Genomic DNA, 16,315 nt, shown 5'->3' on the forward strand with positions numbered 1-16,315 from the left:
ACTTTTGTTTTTTGCGTGACTGCATTATCCCTCCCCCCCCCCCCCCCCCCCCTCGGTTCGCCTGCACCCGAGTAGAATCAATAATGTCAGACCACAGCAACGGCGCCCACAAAGGCGACGGCTTCGTCGAGACCCCGGGCGAGACCATCGACCGCTTCCGCTCCGCCGCGAGCGTCTCCATGACGCCGGAGCTCTTCGAGAAGCTCTACCTCTCGCCGCAGAGCGCCGTCAAGGGCGACCTGCGCAGGACCTTTGCCAACCCGACGCCAATGTACGGGGACCCCGCCCGCCTTGAAGGACCTTGAATCGCTAATCGTATGTGCGTGTGTGAAAAGTGCGGTCGCTGGGTTTATCCTCTGCTTGTCGCCGCTGGCGTGCGACCTCATGGGCTGGCGCGGCGCGGGCGGCAACGGCGCCGCGAGCATGTAAGTCGAGCCCCCCCACCCCCAACCCTTTCAACACTGCACCCAGCTAACATTTCTCGCCTTCTTTCTCCGGCGCATGCTAGTCCGGTCTATTACTTTCAAGGCGGTATCCTCATGACGCTTGGCGCGCTGCTTGAGTGGATTCTCGGCAACACCTTCTCCGCCGTCGTCTTCGGCACCTTTGGCACCTTCTGGCTCTCCTTCGCCGGCACGCTCTCGCCCTCCTTCGCCGCCTTCTCCTCCTACGCGCCCCCCGATGCGCCCGCCGCGGCCGGCCTCGAAACTACCGGCTTCAACGCCAGCTACGGCACGTCACCCCCTACTTCCCGAAGAGGTTTTTCTTTTTTTTTTTTTCTGGCTGCTGTTCATGGGGCTTCTCTGCTTCGTGTACATGATCTGCTCCCTCCGGACCAACATCGTCTTCGTGCTCATATTCCTCTGCCTGGTCGTCTCGTTTGGCCTGCTGACCGGCGCGTACTGGGCGCTGGCGCGGGACTTTGCCGGCAACGCGGCCGGGGCGCAGAAGCTGGTCGTCGTGCGTCTACCCATATTATACAAACCCCCACCCCCCTCGCAGGAAAGATCGATGGCTAACAAGAGAGAGTTTTGTAGGGCGCGGGCGCGGCGAGCTTCGTGTGCTCGTCGCTCGGGTGGTACCTCTTCTTCGCGCTGCTCTTCGCGGCCGTCGACTTTCCGGTCCAGCTGCCAGTCGGGGACCTGACCACGCTGGTCAAGGGGCACAGCGAGAAGAACAAGATGGCGTAAGCCGTCTCGGATGGGTGTGTCAAGTCACGACGAGGTGGTTCCAAACCTATAGTGCATTTTTCAGTGGATGTAATGGCTGTTGGCGACGTAATGCTGGGAGCTTGTTAGGCTTTTGCGTCTTGTGTGTGCTGCAGGGTGTGATGCTTGCCCACCAGACAAGCCAATTTTGGGCACGATTTCGCGCCCCCTGTCTCGTACCCTCTGTCTCACGCCCTCTGTTTCTGTATTGTTTTATTTCCTTTGATTCTATTAAATGATGTGGCCTTTTTAAGTCCAGGCGCCCTGATAGGACGAGAATCGTGGGGGTTTGCCCCCAGCGTTGACCATCGTCCTAACGACCACCGTCCAACAGCCTAAAAACGTCTCACCCAACATACAACCCTTTTTAAGCATCTACTTGACCAATAGTTTATCGCTATTATACCCCAGGCATGCCCCTCCTCCCCTTGCCGCAGCCCGTCACTTCTAATAGACGGCATCGCTGAGCTGGCCAACCTCGATGTCGTCGCCGCTCTCGACCCCACCCTCCACCCCGAAGTCTACACGAACGACATCTCCCGCACCTCGGGCGTGCGGAAAGCTGGCGGCGGCACGATGGGACGGTGGCGACTGGTTCGAGGGCCTTCCAAGAGGGCTGGGGAACGCGCGTCTTGCGAGGCGGGACGCGCTGGGTGTCAGCTACAGGCCGCGGACGGGACCGCGGCCGTTAGACGGGCAGGGGGACACGCCGGGGCTTCCGTCGCAGGAGGAGAGGGTAGCTTAGATTAATAGGATAGCTTAACATTAAAATTATTGCTGAGATCAAGAGGATAACTTCTGGGCTGGGGCATCGGAAGGAAGTATGTATGCAGCTTTGCTGCATATAAGGTGTCATAACGACGGCAAGACAATGCCTCGGACAGCACCACAGAAACAAGACTACGCATAATGGTCACTTTCCGTGGAACTTAGCATCTCGTGAATTCGCACATGTATGTATATACATAACACCAATTGCACCCCTTACTCCGTCCAGAACCCGATGTTGCTCCACGTCACATCGATCGGGCCCCGGCCGCTATCCGTCGTATACGTGCCAATCTTGTCATAAAACGAGCCCCCCGGCGCACTCGCCGTGTACTTCAGCTGCCCATCCACGTACACCTGATACATCCTGCCCCCCGCGTCGTGCACCGTGTTCACCGTCACCGTCCTGCCCGCCCTCGCCGCGCCCGCCGCGATCGTCTTCCCCCCGTCCCGCACGCTGTACAGGTCCCCGTTCCGCTTCACGCCCAGGATGAAGAACGGGCCGTCGTCGCCGTTGAACGTCTGTTTCAGTGAGACGCGGTCGCCGGCGAACGAGTTGATCGTGAGCTGGCCGCCGAACTGGTGCTTGCCGGAGGAGTAGTCGTTGGCGTAGCGCCGCTCGGCGCGCGGGTGCCCGTTGGAGCAGCCCGCGCCACCGCCGGAGCCGTCGGGCTTGGCGGGTAGGGAGAACTCGTTGCCGGCGACGCGCCCGCCCTCGCAGGTCTGCACGTTGAAGGACGGGTTGGCGACTTTCCAGCCGCTGCCGCCGACGGGCGAGACGGCGGCGAGGGTGGAGGTGGCGGACAGCGCCAGGACGATGATCTTGCCGAGCATTGTGGAGCGGATTTTTTTAGGGGTGGTGGTTGTGGGTGGTGAATTGGCAAGTTGGGATTTCTGTGTCTGTACGGAGTAAAGGAAGGCGAGATTGACCACGCTTCTTTAACGGAGGGTTGGTCAAGCTCCTTTAATAGTACAGCGCTGGCAGTAGTCCACGCATCAACGATCTGCCGGCGCGTCTAGATCACTGCCGCGAATACTTCCACCTATCACAGACTCAGAAAGGTCGACAAATAGACAGCCGCTTGTGCTAGCATCACCCGAACCCAGGTCGGGATACTGGCATAAGCACCATCGTGCAATTTCCCCGCAACCCCGAAATCGTGCCTACAATAGGTCAGCTCGTAAGCCGCCTTGTTGAATCAGCTCCCATGGATGCACGGGGAATGTGCATCATTGGTGGGAAAGTCTGACGCCGGGCCGTCCCCCCGGCCGCTGATTGCCGATCCCCGGCTTCGACGGTACCGGGGCTGAGGTGCGGGAAGTCCATGCTGCTAAGAACAGGTGCGATGCATTCCACCTTCATCCATGCAACGCAGGTCTAAAACGGCTGCTAACCGACCCTAGATCTGTCCGAGGCATGTCACGTTGCGGCGGGAAAGAATGCATGGTGATAGATGTACTCTAACATTACTTATCTGTACACGGCGCTTCTTGTTCCTCCTCCTCGCACCCTGTAGAACAGAAAACACCTCAGGAAAACAGCAGGGCAAAATCATGGAGACGGAATGTGCGAGAGAGTGTTGTTCTTCTTCTTCCACAGCGGAGGGCGCAGATAAAGCCGCGCGGTTCTTTCATAGTCGTACATGTTCATCCACGCGCTTTCAGTTGCCTCGGTACTCCTCCAGCGGAACTCCTCAAACCGCGCTGTAGCCACCCCGGCTGCCCGCGCCCTGCACCGTGTTGAGCACCCGGCGTATCCAGTCCTTGAGCAGGTACGGGATGTCCCGAATCGTGTCGCCGTGCGGGAGGAGGTCCCAGCCGCGGGCCCCGTACCGGTTGTAGTTGAGCCACGACCCAAAGATGAGGTACGCCGCCGTGCCGAGGAAGCCGCTACAACACTTTCGTTAGCCCTTGACAACTATGACTCGAGTATAGTGAGCCAAACACTTACACGATAATCAGCCAGGTAAAGAAGCCCCAGTTGCTGCTGCTACTCGGAGGCTCCTCCGGATCCTTGACGTCGTCGTCGTCGCGCTTCTCGCAAGCATACTTGGTGTGCCAAGTCAACCGCAGAATGTCCGCGTCTTTCTCCACGCCGTAGCTCTCCCACAGCAGCGACGCGTCCTCCTTCTTTAATTGATGCTCCACCTCTTCGTTACTCGTATCGTCGTTGTCACCCTTTTCCTTCTTGTCATCACCTTCCTTCGCATCGTCCGCCTCCTTGTCGTCGCGCCTGCGCTTCGCGCCGCTGCCGCTCTCGTACTTGTCCTCAGCCTCCCACTCGCCCTCCAGGCCGGTGCGATTGCGATCGCACAGGAATTCAATCACGGCCCGCTGCTCCCGCTTCTCGTGGCGGCCGCCCTTGAGAACGAGCCGTAGGCCCTCCTTCTTCGAGTCGGCGTTGGAGTCGCTCGTCTTGAGCCGCGTAACGTCGTAGTCGAACGCAGTGCCGCCATGATTCTCCAGCGAGCCCGCGATGGGAATGACCTCGGTGATTTGGTCCGAATTGTCGCCGATGACCCTCTTGATCGCGCACACTGAATAGAAGCACACTCTTGTCAGCAGCTGTAAATGTCCCCGCCTTGCCGGCCCAAGCCTCCTTCCATCGTCACTTACCTCGCGTGCCGTTCGGGCACTCCTCCGTCTTCTTCGCGTCGCCGCTTTTCTTCAGGTTCCCGCACACGTCGAGCGTGTACGTCCGGTTGTGGTGCAGCCCGGTGATGGGCTCGAGCCGCGAGGTGACGACCGAGTGCGGGCCGCCGAGCTTCGACAGGTCAAATGTGTGCTCGCTGGCGACAATCTTAGTGCAGTCCAGCATCGCCGATGCCGATGACGCCCCTAGGAGCGCCGTGACCAAGACGTCGGAGCGCATCGTTGAGAGGGTTAGGAGTGAATAGCTGGAGGGCGGGCAACGACTCGCGTGACAAGAACAGCTAAGCTCTCCCTCGGGCAGGGGTGTATCGTGTCGCTCGGCTTAGATTCGGATGAAGCGGGAAGAGGAGCAAAGGAAGGCCGAATTCCGAATAATGCAAGTTCGTAAAGAATGGATGCAACCGCTAGCAGCCCTTGCGGATGTCTCCCGAGTTGGATGGCTTTATTAGGTTGCAGTGATGATGCTACAGCTTTTGGCGTTGTGCCATGTCGTAATAGTTGTCGGTTGGGTGCTACACGTGACCCACTTCGAGTACAGCATCCGTGACAATTTCATGCCGCTTCAATCACTAAAAACCGCCATTTCTTCAGGGGTAACACGGAACAGGTGCTGATTATATAGTTTGCGAAATTCTCGGAAGATTTCGATGTTTTTTTTCCCTCACTTCTGTGCCGCATACTCCCGGCACGTGGATTCCTACATCTGATATAGCAGTATCCGTAGACTAATAAGCATTAGGTACTTCGTACCTACTACATGCAACACACATTATGACACACAGAATGACCACTTCATCAGCGAATTATAATAATTCAATACACAAGCGTAACTGTGACGCTAACTAAAGAGGCCGCTCGATTCCTGAGGAGGCATATGCATGGGGCCTGCCATAAGCAACGAAAGAATAACAAATACAGCATAAAACAAAATTCCTTCCGTAGGGTATTAGGAAACCTTGCCTAAACACAATAGCCATGCTCGCGTAAATCGGCCGATTTCTGGGCCAAGGTAAAACAAACTCCTTGCTCCGTACCGCCAAAAGTATAACCGGATCCAATTCGTGCCTCTCCCCCTTTTGTTGCTCCCGCGTGTATCCAATCTTCGAAAATACAAACCAAGAAAACGTCAGTGTCAAGGCAAACAAAACAACAAGGAACAAGACCAAAAAGCACACGGCCGCTTACATCCCCTGCGGCCCCATCATACCACCACCCATGCCCTGCATAGACTGCTGCTGCTGCTGCTGCTGTTGTTGCTGCTGCATCATAAGCTGCTGCTGCTGCTGCTGGGCAACCTGTGCTCGTCTTTGCATAAACTGTGTCTGAACTTGCTGTTGGGCCTGCATCGTTGCTACATGCCTCATTCTGTCCATGGTCTCTGACGGGATGTGCTCTGGTCCGCCATACTTAGGGGCGGTCGTAGCCACCAGCCGTTGAAAGAGGTTCTTGGCATGAGCACTAATCTGCATCGACATCATCCGCTGTTGTGGTGTCATGTTTTGGCCGAAATTCGCTTGGCCCTGCTGGCCCTGCGGCTGTTGCTGCGGTTGCTGCTGCTGCAGCTGTTGTTGTTGTTGTTGCTGCTGCGCCTGCTGCTGCAGCGCTTGCGCTTGCGCCTGTTGCTGCATTTGTTGCTGCTGCATTTGTTGCTGCATTGCCGCCATCGCTTGCATATTGGGACCATTGCCGTTCTGCATGTTATTCGCGTTGCTGTTCATGGCTTGGCTCATTTGTCGTTGCATCGCGTTGCCCATCTGGCCAAACTGGCCCATCCGAGCCATTTGTTGAATCTGCTGCTGGATTTGCGGGGGCATCTGCCGCAGCTGCCCGCTCTGGAGGTGTTGCAGCTGCTGCTGATAGAGTGCTTGCTGCTGCTGCTGCTGAGGGGTCAATACCCCGCCTTGCTGCTGCTGTTGTTGCAGAAGGGCCTGACGCTGGAACAAGGCCATCAATTGCTGCTGCTGTTGCTGCGTTATGGGTTGGCCATTCATCGTTGGCGTTCCGCTATTCTGCATGGCCGCCACCTGCTGTTGCTGCATCAACCTTTGCTGAGCTGCCAACTGTTGAGCCAGCATCTGATTCTGGGGATTCATGGCGTGGTTATTCGGCATGCCCATGGTGTTAGTCATGTTACCGGCCATGTTACCGCCGGCCTGTGAGGCCTGCGCCATCATGTTGGGCGGCGGGCTGGCTTGCGTCATGCGAGGCGTCGCGCCCATGGCCTGCCTGTTGATTGGTGTAGCATGCGCCATATTAGGGGTTGCGTTGGGCATACGAGGAGTGCCCGACGCGTGACTTTGTTGGCTGCCTCTGGCTGACATGTTATGGGCCATGGGAGCAGACATCGGGTTTTGTACAACAGAGGGCGGCCGTGGTGGGCTGCCCGCGGCGCCAGAGTTGGATGGTTGCATAGCTGCGCTACCAACCATTGGCGAGGACATGTTTTGCGGCGTACCCTGGCGAACAATTGGCGAGGAAGCTGCTTGGGCTTGTGCCATTTGCGACGGGAATCTGGCCTGAGCAGCGCCATGCATGCCGTTCTGTATCCCAGGGTTGGCAGCCCCGCCATTTGGCGCCATACCGCCTTGATTGTTGCGCTGGGCCATCTGGGCCGCCTGCTGCGCTTGTGCGGATTGCGCGGCTTGTGCCTGTCGGTTAGCCAGGGCTTGTCGCTGTGCCTCCGCTTGTCGTAGTTGATTCTCTCGATTAATGGCGGCTTGTCTAGCGCGCTCGGCTTCTGCCCGCTGTGCTGCTGCTTGCTGCTCTCTCTGGTGCTGCAGGCGTTGCTCAGCCAGTCGCCGGTCATTTTCTTGCTGCTTGATTTTCTCCTGTTCCTTCTTCTCTGCATGTTGCCTCTTGATTTCTTCAATAGCCTTGAACCGCTCGAAGCGTGGTTCGAATGTAGCGGCCCCATTTTGAGCATCGCCATCCGCCGCCCCGGCGCTTTGTCCACTCGCATTAATGGAGGAAAGACGCTCGTCCAGAACAAGCATATAGCGTTCCTGGTCCGCGGCCGCGGCTTCGTCTGCCGCAACTTCGGCAACAGTGCGCTTTCTGGTCTTTGGTTGCGGGGGTAACTCGGTGTGCTTGGGGTGAGACATAGCCTCTAGGAGCGCAATCGTCTCCTCTGCATTCTTGGTTGGAGTCAAGATCAATGGCGCCACAGTAGCCAACAAGATCTGTCCCTCTGCAATGTAGATGTTGGATCCGTCCAGTTCTGTCTTGTCTCTTCGTTGACGTTTTGCAGGTGGCGGCATGGTATTGACAGTCGGGGTTGGTGGATTTCCAAGTGATAGGGGTGTCGGTGGTGGTACATAAGTTTCCGGGATGCCCTTTGGAGTTGTGGCCTTGATTTGAAGATCCATGTACAAACTTTCCGGGGTAGGATGCAGCACGACCGTGAAGACCTTTGGTTTGGCGGCGACCTTGGGCCTTTTCTCTTCCTGGCCATCAACTTGGGAGGATTTACCTTCCACTTGTTTTACATCTTCTTCCGTCTTCTTGATTCCATCGTTTGCTCCCTGTTCATCTTTTGGAAATGGGAGGTAAGGGGAGGGCGTGAGCCACTGATTGTAGTTGTGAACAGACGATGCCACAGTCTTGGTTGATGCCGAGGTTGGTCGCGCAATATCCTTAGATTGCGCTGCTGACTTGTGGTCGTGGAGTTGGACAATGAGACATCCATCGTAAAATGCGACTTTGTTTTGGACGAAATACTGGAGAAGGTCGTGGGGAATGGTGCGGACTCGGACGTGCTCAAGGAAGAGCTTCATGGGCGACTTGTACGGGAACATACCATCCTGCCCATCGAATCGGAAATGCGTAGCGTGTAAGTGCACGACAAGAGAAGGCGGACTGCCGGCGTGTTTCGTGAGGATGTATGAGTCGGATACAACTGCGTCGTGGTTAGCGCGCGACGGGGATAGGCACGTAGCAGGAATAATAATAAAAAATACCATATGGAAGTGTTCCTCCCCCGTTAGCAGCAGCATCGTCTGAAATTGACCCGGTGCGCTTCCCAGCGCTATTCCGTGAATGCCTGCCGAGGGTCTGCGACCCTGGGTCGCGCCGTGCGCGATTGACAGGCCGAACTGTGGGGATCACAGCCGCACCGCCGACGGCGCTGGCAGGCGGCTTCGCGGTCGCAGCCATCTTTTTATTTGCGAGCGCTGGCGATGACGAGGCTGTGGGATACGCGACGACACCGTTAATGCCGGTTCCTATCGGCGATAGTTTCTTTGCTTTCAGCCCAGGGGTTGGTATAGCGACCGCGGTTGCCGGGGACATATCTCCTCGAAGCGCGCACCGCGGCCGGCGCTGTGAGCGTGGAGATGGTGCTGCCCACCCGTCGCAGCTCTATCGTAAGGGTCCTCCGATCCAGTCAATACGCGAACATTGATGAATAGGTCCAGTGGTTGACAGAATTCGATGCCGATCGTCGTCGCGACCTGCTCGGCGCAAGTCGTTGGAGGGGCTACCTGGTCGTGCTCGGCGATGCCGTCGCGGAGAAAACGAGCGAGTACTGGACGGCGCGAGGGTTTGGTATCAAAAGTATTTGGCGTGCATCTCCTGATGCAGTTTTCAAGTAAGAGCGAGGGGCCGTGGCAGAATCTGGAGAGTCGGATGAAGTTGCGATCCTGTGAGTGGAGAGCCGCTTACCCAAATGTGAGGTGGAGGTTCGATTCGCTGGAGAGAGATCGCGTCCATACAATAGCATCACGTGATCATTGTCTTCTGCTACCCTACATTCCAAACTCTATTTCCTTGTTCTTTTTTGTTCTGCGCCCGTGGACATTCATTGGTCTTTTGTACGTGTCAAAAGAAAAATCGAGTTGAAGGCAAAACTTTCCAGATATTACAAGACTGGCGGCTTTGAGAAACAATACATGTCGCAAAATACCTGTCCATAAGGTTCTTAATTACACATCATCAGCCCCCATGAATAATTAACGCCCGTGTGACTAGAGGTTACACATAAAAAAACGGCGGATAGTACTCATATTTGACAACTTCATTAACGTTCCAAAACTGATTATATTCACATTCACACGACATACCGTGCCACATCAGTGTACGTGGCCACGGCCCAAAATAACTGAAACTATACGAGCCATTTATACGAGATCCACCCCGCCAACAAAACTTATTCAACACGATTAACGCGGCGAGACCAGTCATCAGTCACGCGCATACTGTCCACGACAATGATGCCTCTGCCGCGGCCGACGCGTTCGGGTCGCTGCCACCATTTCTGCGTCTTCGTTGTGCGCTCCGCCTCCGACTCGCTGTCCGCGAGACCACCGGAGCCGCTCTCCGCGCCGACAACCAGCATGATGTCGTGCCGGAGCCATGTCTGCATGCTGGTGATGATGCTGCCGTTGTCGCCGCTTAGCGACTCTTGCAGGTATATGACTTCTGGTTGCAGGTGTCGCAGGACGTGAACATGGCCGTTGGAGGTGGTGAAGGGAAGAATCATGGCCTCCTTGTCGACAAGCGCAAGGGCCTGCGAATATACGGCGTTGAAGGCGCTATTTTCAGTAGAAGAACTAGCGCAAATGTTAGTTCGTGGGGGGTTCTTCTCGCTTTGCTAGGCGTGGGTTGGTTTGTCTTACAGGGGGTTCTTGCTCTCCTCGCCGGGCGTTTGGGCTTGATCATGGCCAATGTTAGAGAATGACGAGCTCAGGGACGACTGCGGTAGGTTACTTGTAGTGGTCTCCAGCGCATTATCCTTGAGATCAGGAGCGTAGATGAGCACAAACAACTTGACGCGAGAGAAATCGTTTTGGCGAGGGATGTGGGAGAGGATGGACTGCGAGATGTGTTAGGCCTGCATGGCGACGTCGCGGGAATGTTTACTTACAGCGTGCTCGTGGGCATCGTCGTCGGCGAAGCGGCCCAACGGGCTATCGGCGGACACAACAACGGCGACGGTGCGCCGGCGCTTATTATCCGAGACGGGACCGCGATCCTTCTTTGCGTCGGCTTCCTCGGACCAGACTCTGCTATCGTCGGGGTACTTATCCTCCTCGCGGATGGAAGCCAAAGTCTTGCCTATGACGGCGCCTGCCGCCGCAACGCCGGCCGTGATGGTCTTGCCGGTCGAGTCGAAGAACTGCTGGGGGCTGGGCGTCCGGCGCAAAGCACCAGACATCCTCGCGCCCCAGTTGGAGGCGCTGGCCTCGGCTTGCGTCCCGTACGTGTCGTCTCCGCTTCGAGGGGGTGGCTCGGCGTACCCGGGCCGCGACTGGGTGTCTGCGCCGCCGGACTTGGGGCCAGGGTGCGGGCCGCGGTTAGTTGCGCCGTACGGCGGATTGTCCCCGTAGTCGGCGTTCTCGTAGTCTAGGTGCTCGTGCTCCTGATCGTAGCTCGGGTGCTCCTCCTCCTTGCGCTGGCTTAGCGCCCAAACGACAAGTCCCGCGCTGGCGATGGTGACGGTGACGACGAGCGGAACCCAGTGGCTCCAGACGCCGCGCCGGCGGTCACTTGGCGAAGGCATGGTTGGCGGCGGCCGAGAGGAAGTCGCATCGCCCACGAGGGGCGGACTTTTCGGGATTGGGGGGTTCGGGACGAAGGGACTTGCGAGTTGAAGCTTCGACGCGAGGGGGTAAGCGACGGAATTGGGGGCGGCCAGGTCAAGTCGCACAGAATGTCTTGGAATGCACAAATGCAAGAGAAGAGACGCAATCTATTGCCGGCGGGGTTGGCATGCGTTTTGGATGCGGACAATTGGTGGCTGGGGGGTTGAACGATGTCAACAATGTGGAGCAGCCGAGGAGGCTTCCTAGCAACGCGCTGCCCGAGGCTGTTGCGGTAACATAGCGCCGCTGTACAGCCACAGCACTGGTAAATTGGCTGGTGGCTGGTAAGCTGCGCCACGTCTAATGCATGTGAACCAGCACTGTGCTAGCAAGCTGTGGCGCCACTCTAGCCACACTATCACGCGCCACATCTCAAGTCAACTTCTTTGGTGGGGTGAAATAATTGACTGTTTGCAACCGGATGACTCTTCAAAAGACGACAACTATTGTGCGGTTGTAGACGTGACAGAGCGATTCCGCTTTTCTGACGAAAACCTCAGACTAACAAGGACTACGACTATTACCATTCGGAAAGTTTATCCTCCAACCTGCGGTGCGCATACGATTCGAGCTTGTCCCCAGCTCATCATTGCCCCTCCATCATGCCGCACTCCGTCTCCAATGCGTCTACCGGGCTGCAAGCTCTGATCCTTTGCGGCCCGGGATCGTCATTCCCGACATTCACCTCGAATCCGGATGAGAATCCCAAGGCGCTACTACCGATTGCCAACAGGCCGATGGTCTGGTACCCTATCGACCTCTGCTATCGCACTGGCGTTTCAAGTGAGTATAGTCATGAAGTCCATTGAAGTGGGAGTCCGGGCAAAATCTCAAAAAGTCGCAGTTCTTAACTTTGAGACTAAACGCTATCTATTGAGAATGGCGTACACCACATGTTGCACTTGTTTCATACTGAGAATGTCGGTTAACTGACACCAGCGCAGAAATCACACTGGTTTGCCCCCCATCGGCAGCCAAAGCCATGAAGGCTGCTATGGGCACAAACCCCCATCTCACCGGACTACCAATGCCTAGACCTGAAATCGTCTGTCCAGCAGATCTCACACAGACGACAGGCACTGCGGAAATTCTTCGCCTGCCCGAGATCTACAACCACATCACCGGCGACTTCATCGTGCTCCCGTGCGATCTCGTCTGCGAGTTCGGCGCCGAACAGCTCTTGCAAGCGTGGATGGTTAAGGCAGCTAGCGCCACTGATCTCCTCGGTGCCAAGGACTTCTCAAATGGCAGCCATAGCCGTCCTAGCGGTGGCATCGGCGTCTGGTACGAGACTAAGAACAACGTCACGGTCAAGGGCGAAGAAACAGACTTTGTTGCGACCACTGCGCTACCACAATCTGCTACCATGCCCCCAAAAGGATCCATCCTGGCCAACGTTTCCCGTGTCGTCTGTACCATGCCCACTGATGCGCTCAAGGATCGGATGGAGGAACGCAAAGGGCTTGACCTCCGGTATGGCCTGCTGAGAGCCAACCCTCGCACCCGCATGCTCACAACTCACCGTGATGCGCACATCTACATCTTCCCTCGTTGGATTCTGGACTTCATCCAAGCAAACGACAGATTCGAGAGCATCGGTGAAGATGTTGTCGGCTGGTGGGCCAAGGCCAGCTGGCAAGAGGGACTGGCCGAGAAGCTTAAGATCATGGGGTCTTGCAAGGGAGACGCCGCAGAGCATGCCGAATTTAATCCTGATAGCGATGCGGGCGCTTCTGATCAGAATTCGTCGACAGCTGGCGACGAATCCTCGAGAGCAACGCGCAACTCTTCAGAGCCTATGCCCCCGATGATCGCCTACCTCCACTCCAACAAGACCCAAGAAGCCGGTTCCATCATCCGCCGTGTCGACACGGCGCAACTCCTGCTTGCAATTTCTCTGCAGCTGGCCAAGCTGCCGTCGCTGGAGGAGGCGGACCCCGATGCCGCGTCCCCGTTCGCGCACCCGCGCAAGGTTGCCTACCCCGAGGGCGTGAAGCCCCGGACGACCATCACTAAGGCCGACAGCCTCATCGCTGAGAACGTGACCGTCGAGGAGAAGACGTCCATGAAGGAGTGTGTGATTGGCGCCGGCTGCCAGATCCAGGAGGGCGCCAAGCTATCGCAATGCCTGTTGATGGACGGCGTCGTAGTCGGAAAGGGGTGCAAGCTGACTAAGTGCATCCTGGGCAAGCGGAGCGTGATTGGTGACGGTTGCATCCTCACGGACTGCGAGGTTCAAGAAAACCTGCTCGTCGAGCCGAGAAGTAAGTTGAACCCTTGCTATTCCTTGTCGGGATGCCATGCGCGTGAACGTGAAACTGACGACGTCTACAGCCGAGGACAAGGACAATAGACTCATGAGCTCGGAAGGACTGGAGGCCACGGAGGCCGAGATGCAGGAGGTACTGGGCCACGCGGACGATGACATGGACACTATATAATGGCAAACGGTCAAACTCGAAGAGTAAATAGATTGATTTGAGCAAGATTCGGAGTCATTTACACGAATTACAAGAACATCGCAACGCCATTTTGCATCAATCATTCTGGCGATTGGCTCTTCCTCAGAGCTCCCTGCCTAACTTTGAGGCTACATAGCCTTCGCCTGGAGGAATCACCGCTTGATCAATTACGCAGACATTTCTTCACGCGGAAAACGGACCGGGCCCCAACCGCAATTCGGCGTCGCGAGGCGAGCAGCAATCTTTCAGTTGGGTTGTTAACAGCCACAGCCCCATCGACAGTATATGAGAGAGCCTGAAGCGCCGATGCTAGAGACAAGATGGACTCGATTTCCATGGCGCATAGCACTGAGAATGCGTCCTAGTTTAGGCTGTTAGCAGAGCTCTAATATACGGTGATCCAAGTAACCATTCATCAACTCGCGGGGTGTTTCCACTTACACCAGCTCATAAAAAGTCGGGGCATTCTTGTCATAGAACACACATGATACTAAAACGATACCCCTGTTGAATGAATTGAATTATCTATTTGATTATACTCTTCTTACCGCTTTTTCCAGTCTTACAAGATGTAAAGAGGTGACGGGTGATGCTACTGCACCGGAACTGACACACACGTCTGTTCATCTCAACACTCAGCTAATGCCCACATCACACATGACATGGGAAAACAAATCGCTGGCAAAGTCTGGAAGGGTCTTCCTGCAAAATGACGTAAATATTTGCATTCCCCGCCAAGTTCTAAATGCACGGTTCGTACGTCTCTGATATGTCGATGGAACAAATCCTCGGAGACGACGACTTCACTAGATGATTACAAAACTTCCTCGCCGCGTACCGGGCCACAATTTACGGTATCCCCTTGCCGACATGGGATAGATACGGCAATTGAAACCTGGGAAGGGCCATCGAAGTCACATCTCGGCAGGCAGACGCAGGCACTCGGTCGTTTGGGCAAGAACAGGATGGCGTAAGAAAAACTAGGGGGACCTGAGGCTGTGAACGAACGTCTCCACAACAACGAAGCAACTCCATTAAAAAAAGAAGCAAGATGGGCTTTCTTTCTGCTGCGCGAGTTCCTTTACATCTCAGAAGTTCTGCTTGGGGAGACCTCTTCTTTTTTTTCCCTTGGTCTGATATTGCGACATTGGCAGCACCACCACCACCGCAAACACTGGGCTTTTAGTAGATGTAGATGGAGACGTCCCAGGTTCGGCCGATGAACGCAGGGAGGAGCACATTGCAGAAGACCAGAGAAAGATGGGGATTTCAAGGGGGGTGTGCAGTTCGGCAAGCTGCGAAATTACTGTGATTCATCTTCCAGGGATGCGGTCGTCCCTCGCTCTCTCTCCCGCTCGCTCGCTCGCTCGCTCAGCAGCGCCCAACTGGTGCGGAACTGGTGGACATTTTGTTCTCTGTCTTTTTGTCTCCGTGTTATTTAATCTGAGCCTCTCGATCGATCAGGTGTGACGCACGCCTTCTAAGCCCCCCCCCACTCCCCTGACGACGGGTATTAATTACAAAGGGACAAAAAAAAACTTATTTGCCGTCTTCCTTTTTATTTTTTGTTCCCGCGCTGCGCCTGTTCTTAGTAGGCGCGCGACGGCCATTCATCTAATCAACCTCGTTCCAAGTGTAGTTGCGGCCGCCCGACGGCGCCGACGGTGAGCGCCGGGCTCGCGAGGACCAGTTGGCTGGGGGGGGGGTTTAATCTATCAAAATCGATTTCGGTTCCCAACTATCGGCCACTCTCAGCTGCCCAGCCGAGTTCAAGAAGAAATGGGGCTGGGGTTTAAACTGTGGCTTGCTCCTCGGCGGTCGCTTGCAACACCGTGGCGGATCACACGAAGGTCCAAAAGGCTCGATCGGGTCTCACTGTAATTACGAAAAGACGAAGGCTTGTAACTTAAGTCGTTAATATCAAGGGCGGGTGCTATTCAAACTCTTTTTGGTGACAAGACTGTAATCCTGGGACGACGTCCGTGTAATCGAGCCATGCTGGGCTGTCAGTGGTGCAATTCTAAGCCATGTCGCTGTTTCTTTTCACAGATGACAGGCATGGGAAGTTCTATTTTGACCTCTTATATCTGCTGATATTCTAAATTTTTAATTCACTTCTCACTTTTGATTATGGTGTTGTAACGTTGTGTGAACCAGGGCTGCCAAGGCAGAGATGTTGCTGGCTTGTCATGCCCACTTTTGCCTGAGACAATGGAAAGAAACCGATCATCGCTGAGTACTATGACATTCAGACAAGAAGATGCACAAAGGGAGCCGTCATATTGATATGATTATAAACCAATAGCTGCAGTGCCATGCTCCCCTCGGAGTTGTCTGACCGCTTCGCGATCGGCTCCGGCAGTCATGGGAGGCTAGCCACGTCTGTTCAGGGGAGCCACGGCACTACAGCACCGTCTACTAGGTTGAGCTGATTGGGTTGTAAAATGGCAAACCTCAACTAGAAATAGTTCGTTGACGAGCTACTCAACGAGCTTGCCTCGCTTTGAGAGGCGGGGGTTACCTTGTACGGCCGAGCGATGGCTGTGAGCCAACCTAATCGGACTTGAACTAGCCTCGAGGTTGGGCCTTTTTCAAAACGAAAGGCCTGAAACGGCCAGAGAAGTATCCAAAAGAAATAACACAAAAA

The 16,315-nt window shown here is 55.7% G+C and overlaps 5 protein-coding genes across 5 annotated transcripts; 2 read left to right on the forward strand and 3 right to left on the reverse strand.

Moving 5' to 3' along the window:
• Positions 1-83: 83 nt before the first annotated feature.
• Positions 84-1,958, forward strand: ISF_09232 (plasma membrane ammonium transporter (Ato3); the record flags this gene model as incomplete). Its single annotated transcript, XM_018852835.1, has 6 exons — positions 84-271; positions 336-425; positions 509-736; positions 949-964; positions 1,038-1,186; positions 1,646-1,958. 6 exons carry the CDS (start codon positions 84-86, stop codon positions 1,956-1,958), a joined length of 984 nt encoding a protein of 327 aa, XP_018699938.1.
• Positions 1,959-2,192: 234 nt separating this feature from the next.
• Positions 2,193-2,810, reverse strand: ISF_09233 (hypothetical protein; the record flags this gene model as incomplete). The annotated part of the gene is made up of 1 exon (XM_018852836.1): positions 2,193-2,810. One exon carries the CDS (start codon positions 2,808-2,810, stop codon positions 2,193-2,195), a length of 618 nt encoding a protein of 205 aa, XP_018699939.1.
• An 860-nt stretch (positions 2,811-3,670) lies between these two features.
• ISF_09234 (Autophagy-related protein 27) lies at positions 3,671-4,848 on the reverse strand (the record flags this gene model as incomplete). The annotated part of the gene is made up of 3 exons (XM_018852837.1): positions 3,671-3,866; positions 3,928-4,513; positions 4,593-4,848. The coding sequence occupies 3 exons, from the start codon at positions 4,846-4,848 to the stop codon at positions 3,671-3,673; spliced, it is 1,038 nt and encodes a 345-aa protein (XP_018699940.1).
• A 961-nt stretch (positions 4,849-5,809) lies between these two features.
• ISF_09235 (Spt20 family) lies at positions 5,810-11,124 on the reverse strand (the record flags this gene model as incomplete). Its single annotated transcript, XM_018852838.1, has 6 exons — positions 5,810-8,523; positions 8,585-8,848; positions 8,935-9,150; positions 9,822-10,174; positions 10,241-10,437; positions 10,489-11,124. The coding sequence occupies 6 exons, from the start codon at positions 11,122-11,124 to the stop codon at positions 5,810-5,812; spliced, it is 4,380 nt and encodes a 1,459-aa protein (XP_018699941.1).
• A 684-nt stretch (positions 11,125-11,808) lies between these two features.
• On the forward strand, positions 11,809-13,647 carry ISF_09236 (Bacterial transferase hexapeptide repeat protein; the record flags this gene model as incomplete). Its single annotated transcript, XM_018852839.1, has 3 exons — positions 11,809-11,989; positions 12,151-13,470; positions 13,541-13,647. 3 exons carry the CDS (start codon positions 11,809-11,811, stop codon positions 13,645-13,647), a joined length of 1,608 nt encoding a protein of 535 aa, XP_018699942.1.
• Positions 13,648-16,315: the final 2,668 nt, after the last annotated feature.

Source organism: Cordyceps fumosorosea, assembly GCF_001636725.1.
Source record: "Cordyceps fumosorosea ARSEF 2679 chromosome Unknown scaffold_44, whole genome shotgun sequence".
Lineage (NCBI taxonomy): Eukaryota > Fungi > Ascomycota > Sordariomycetes > Hypocreales > Cordycipitaceae > Cordyceps > Cordyceps fumosorosea.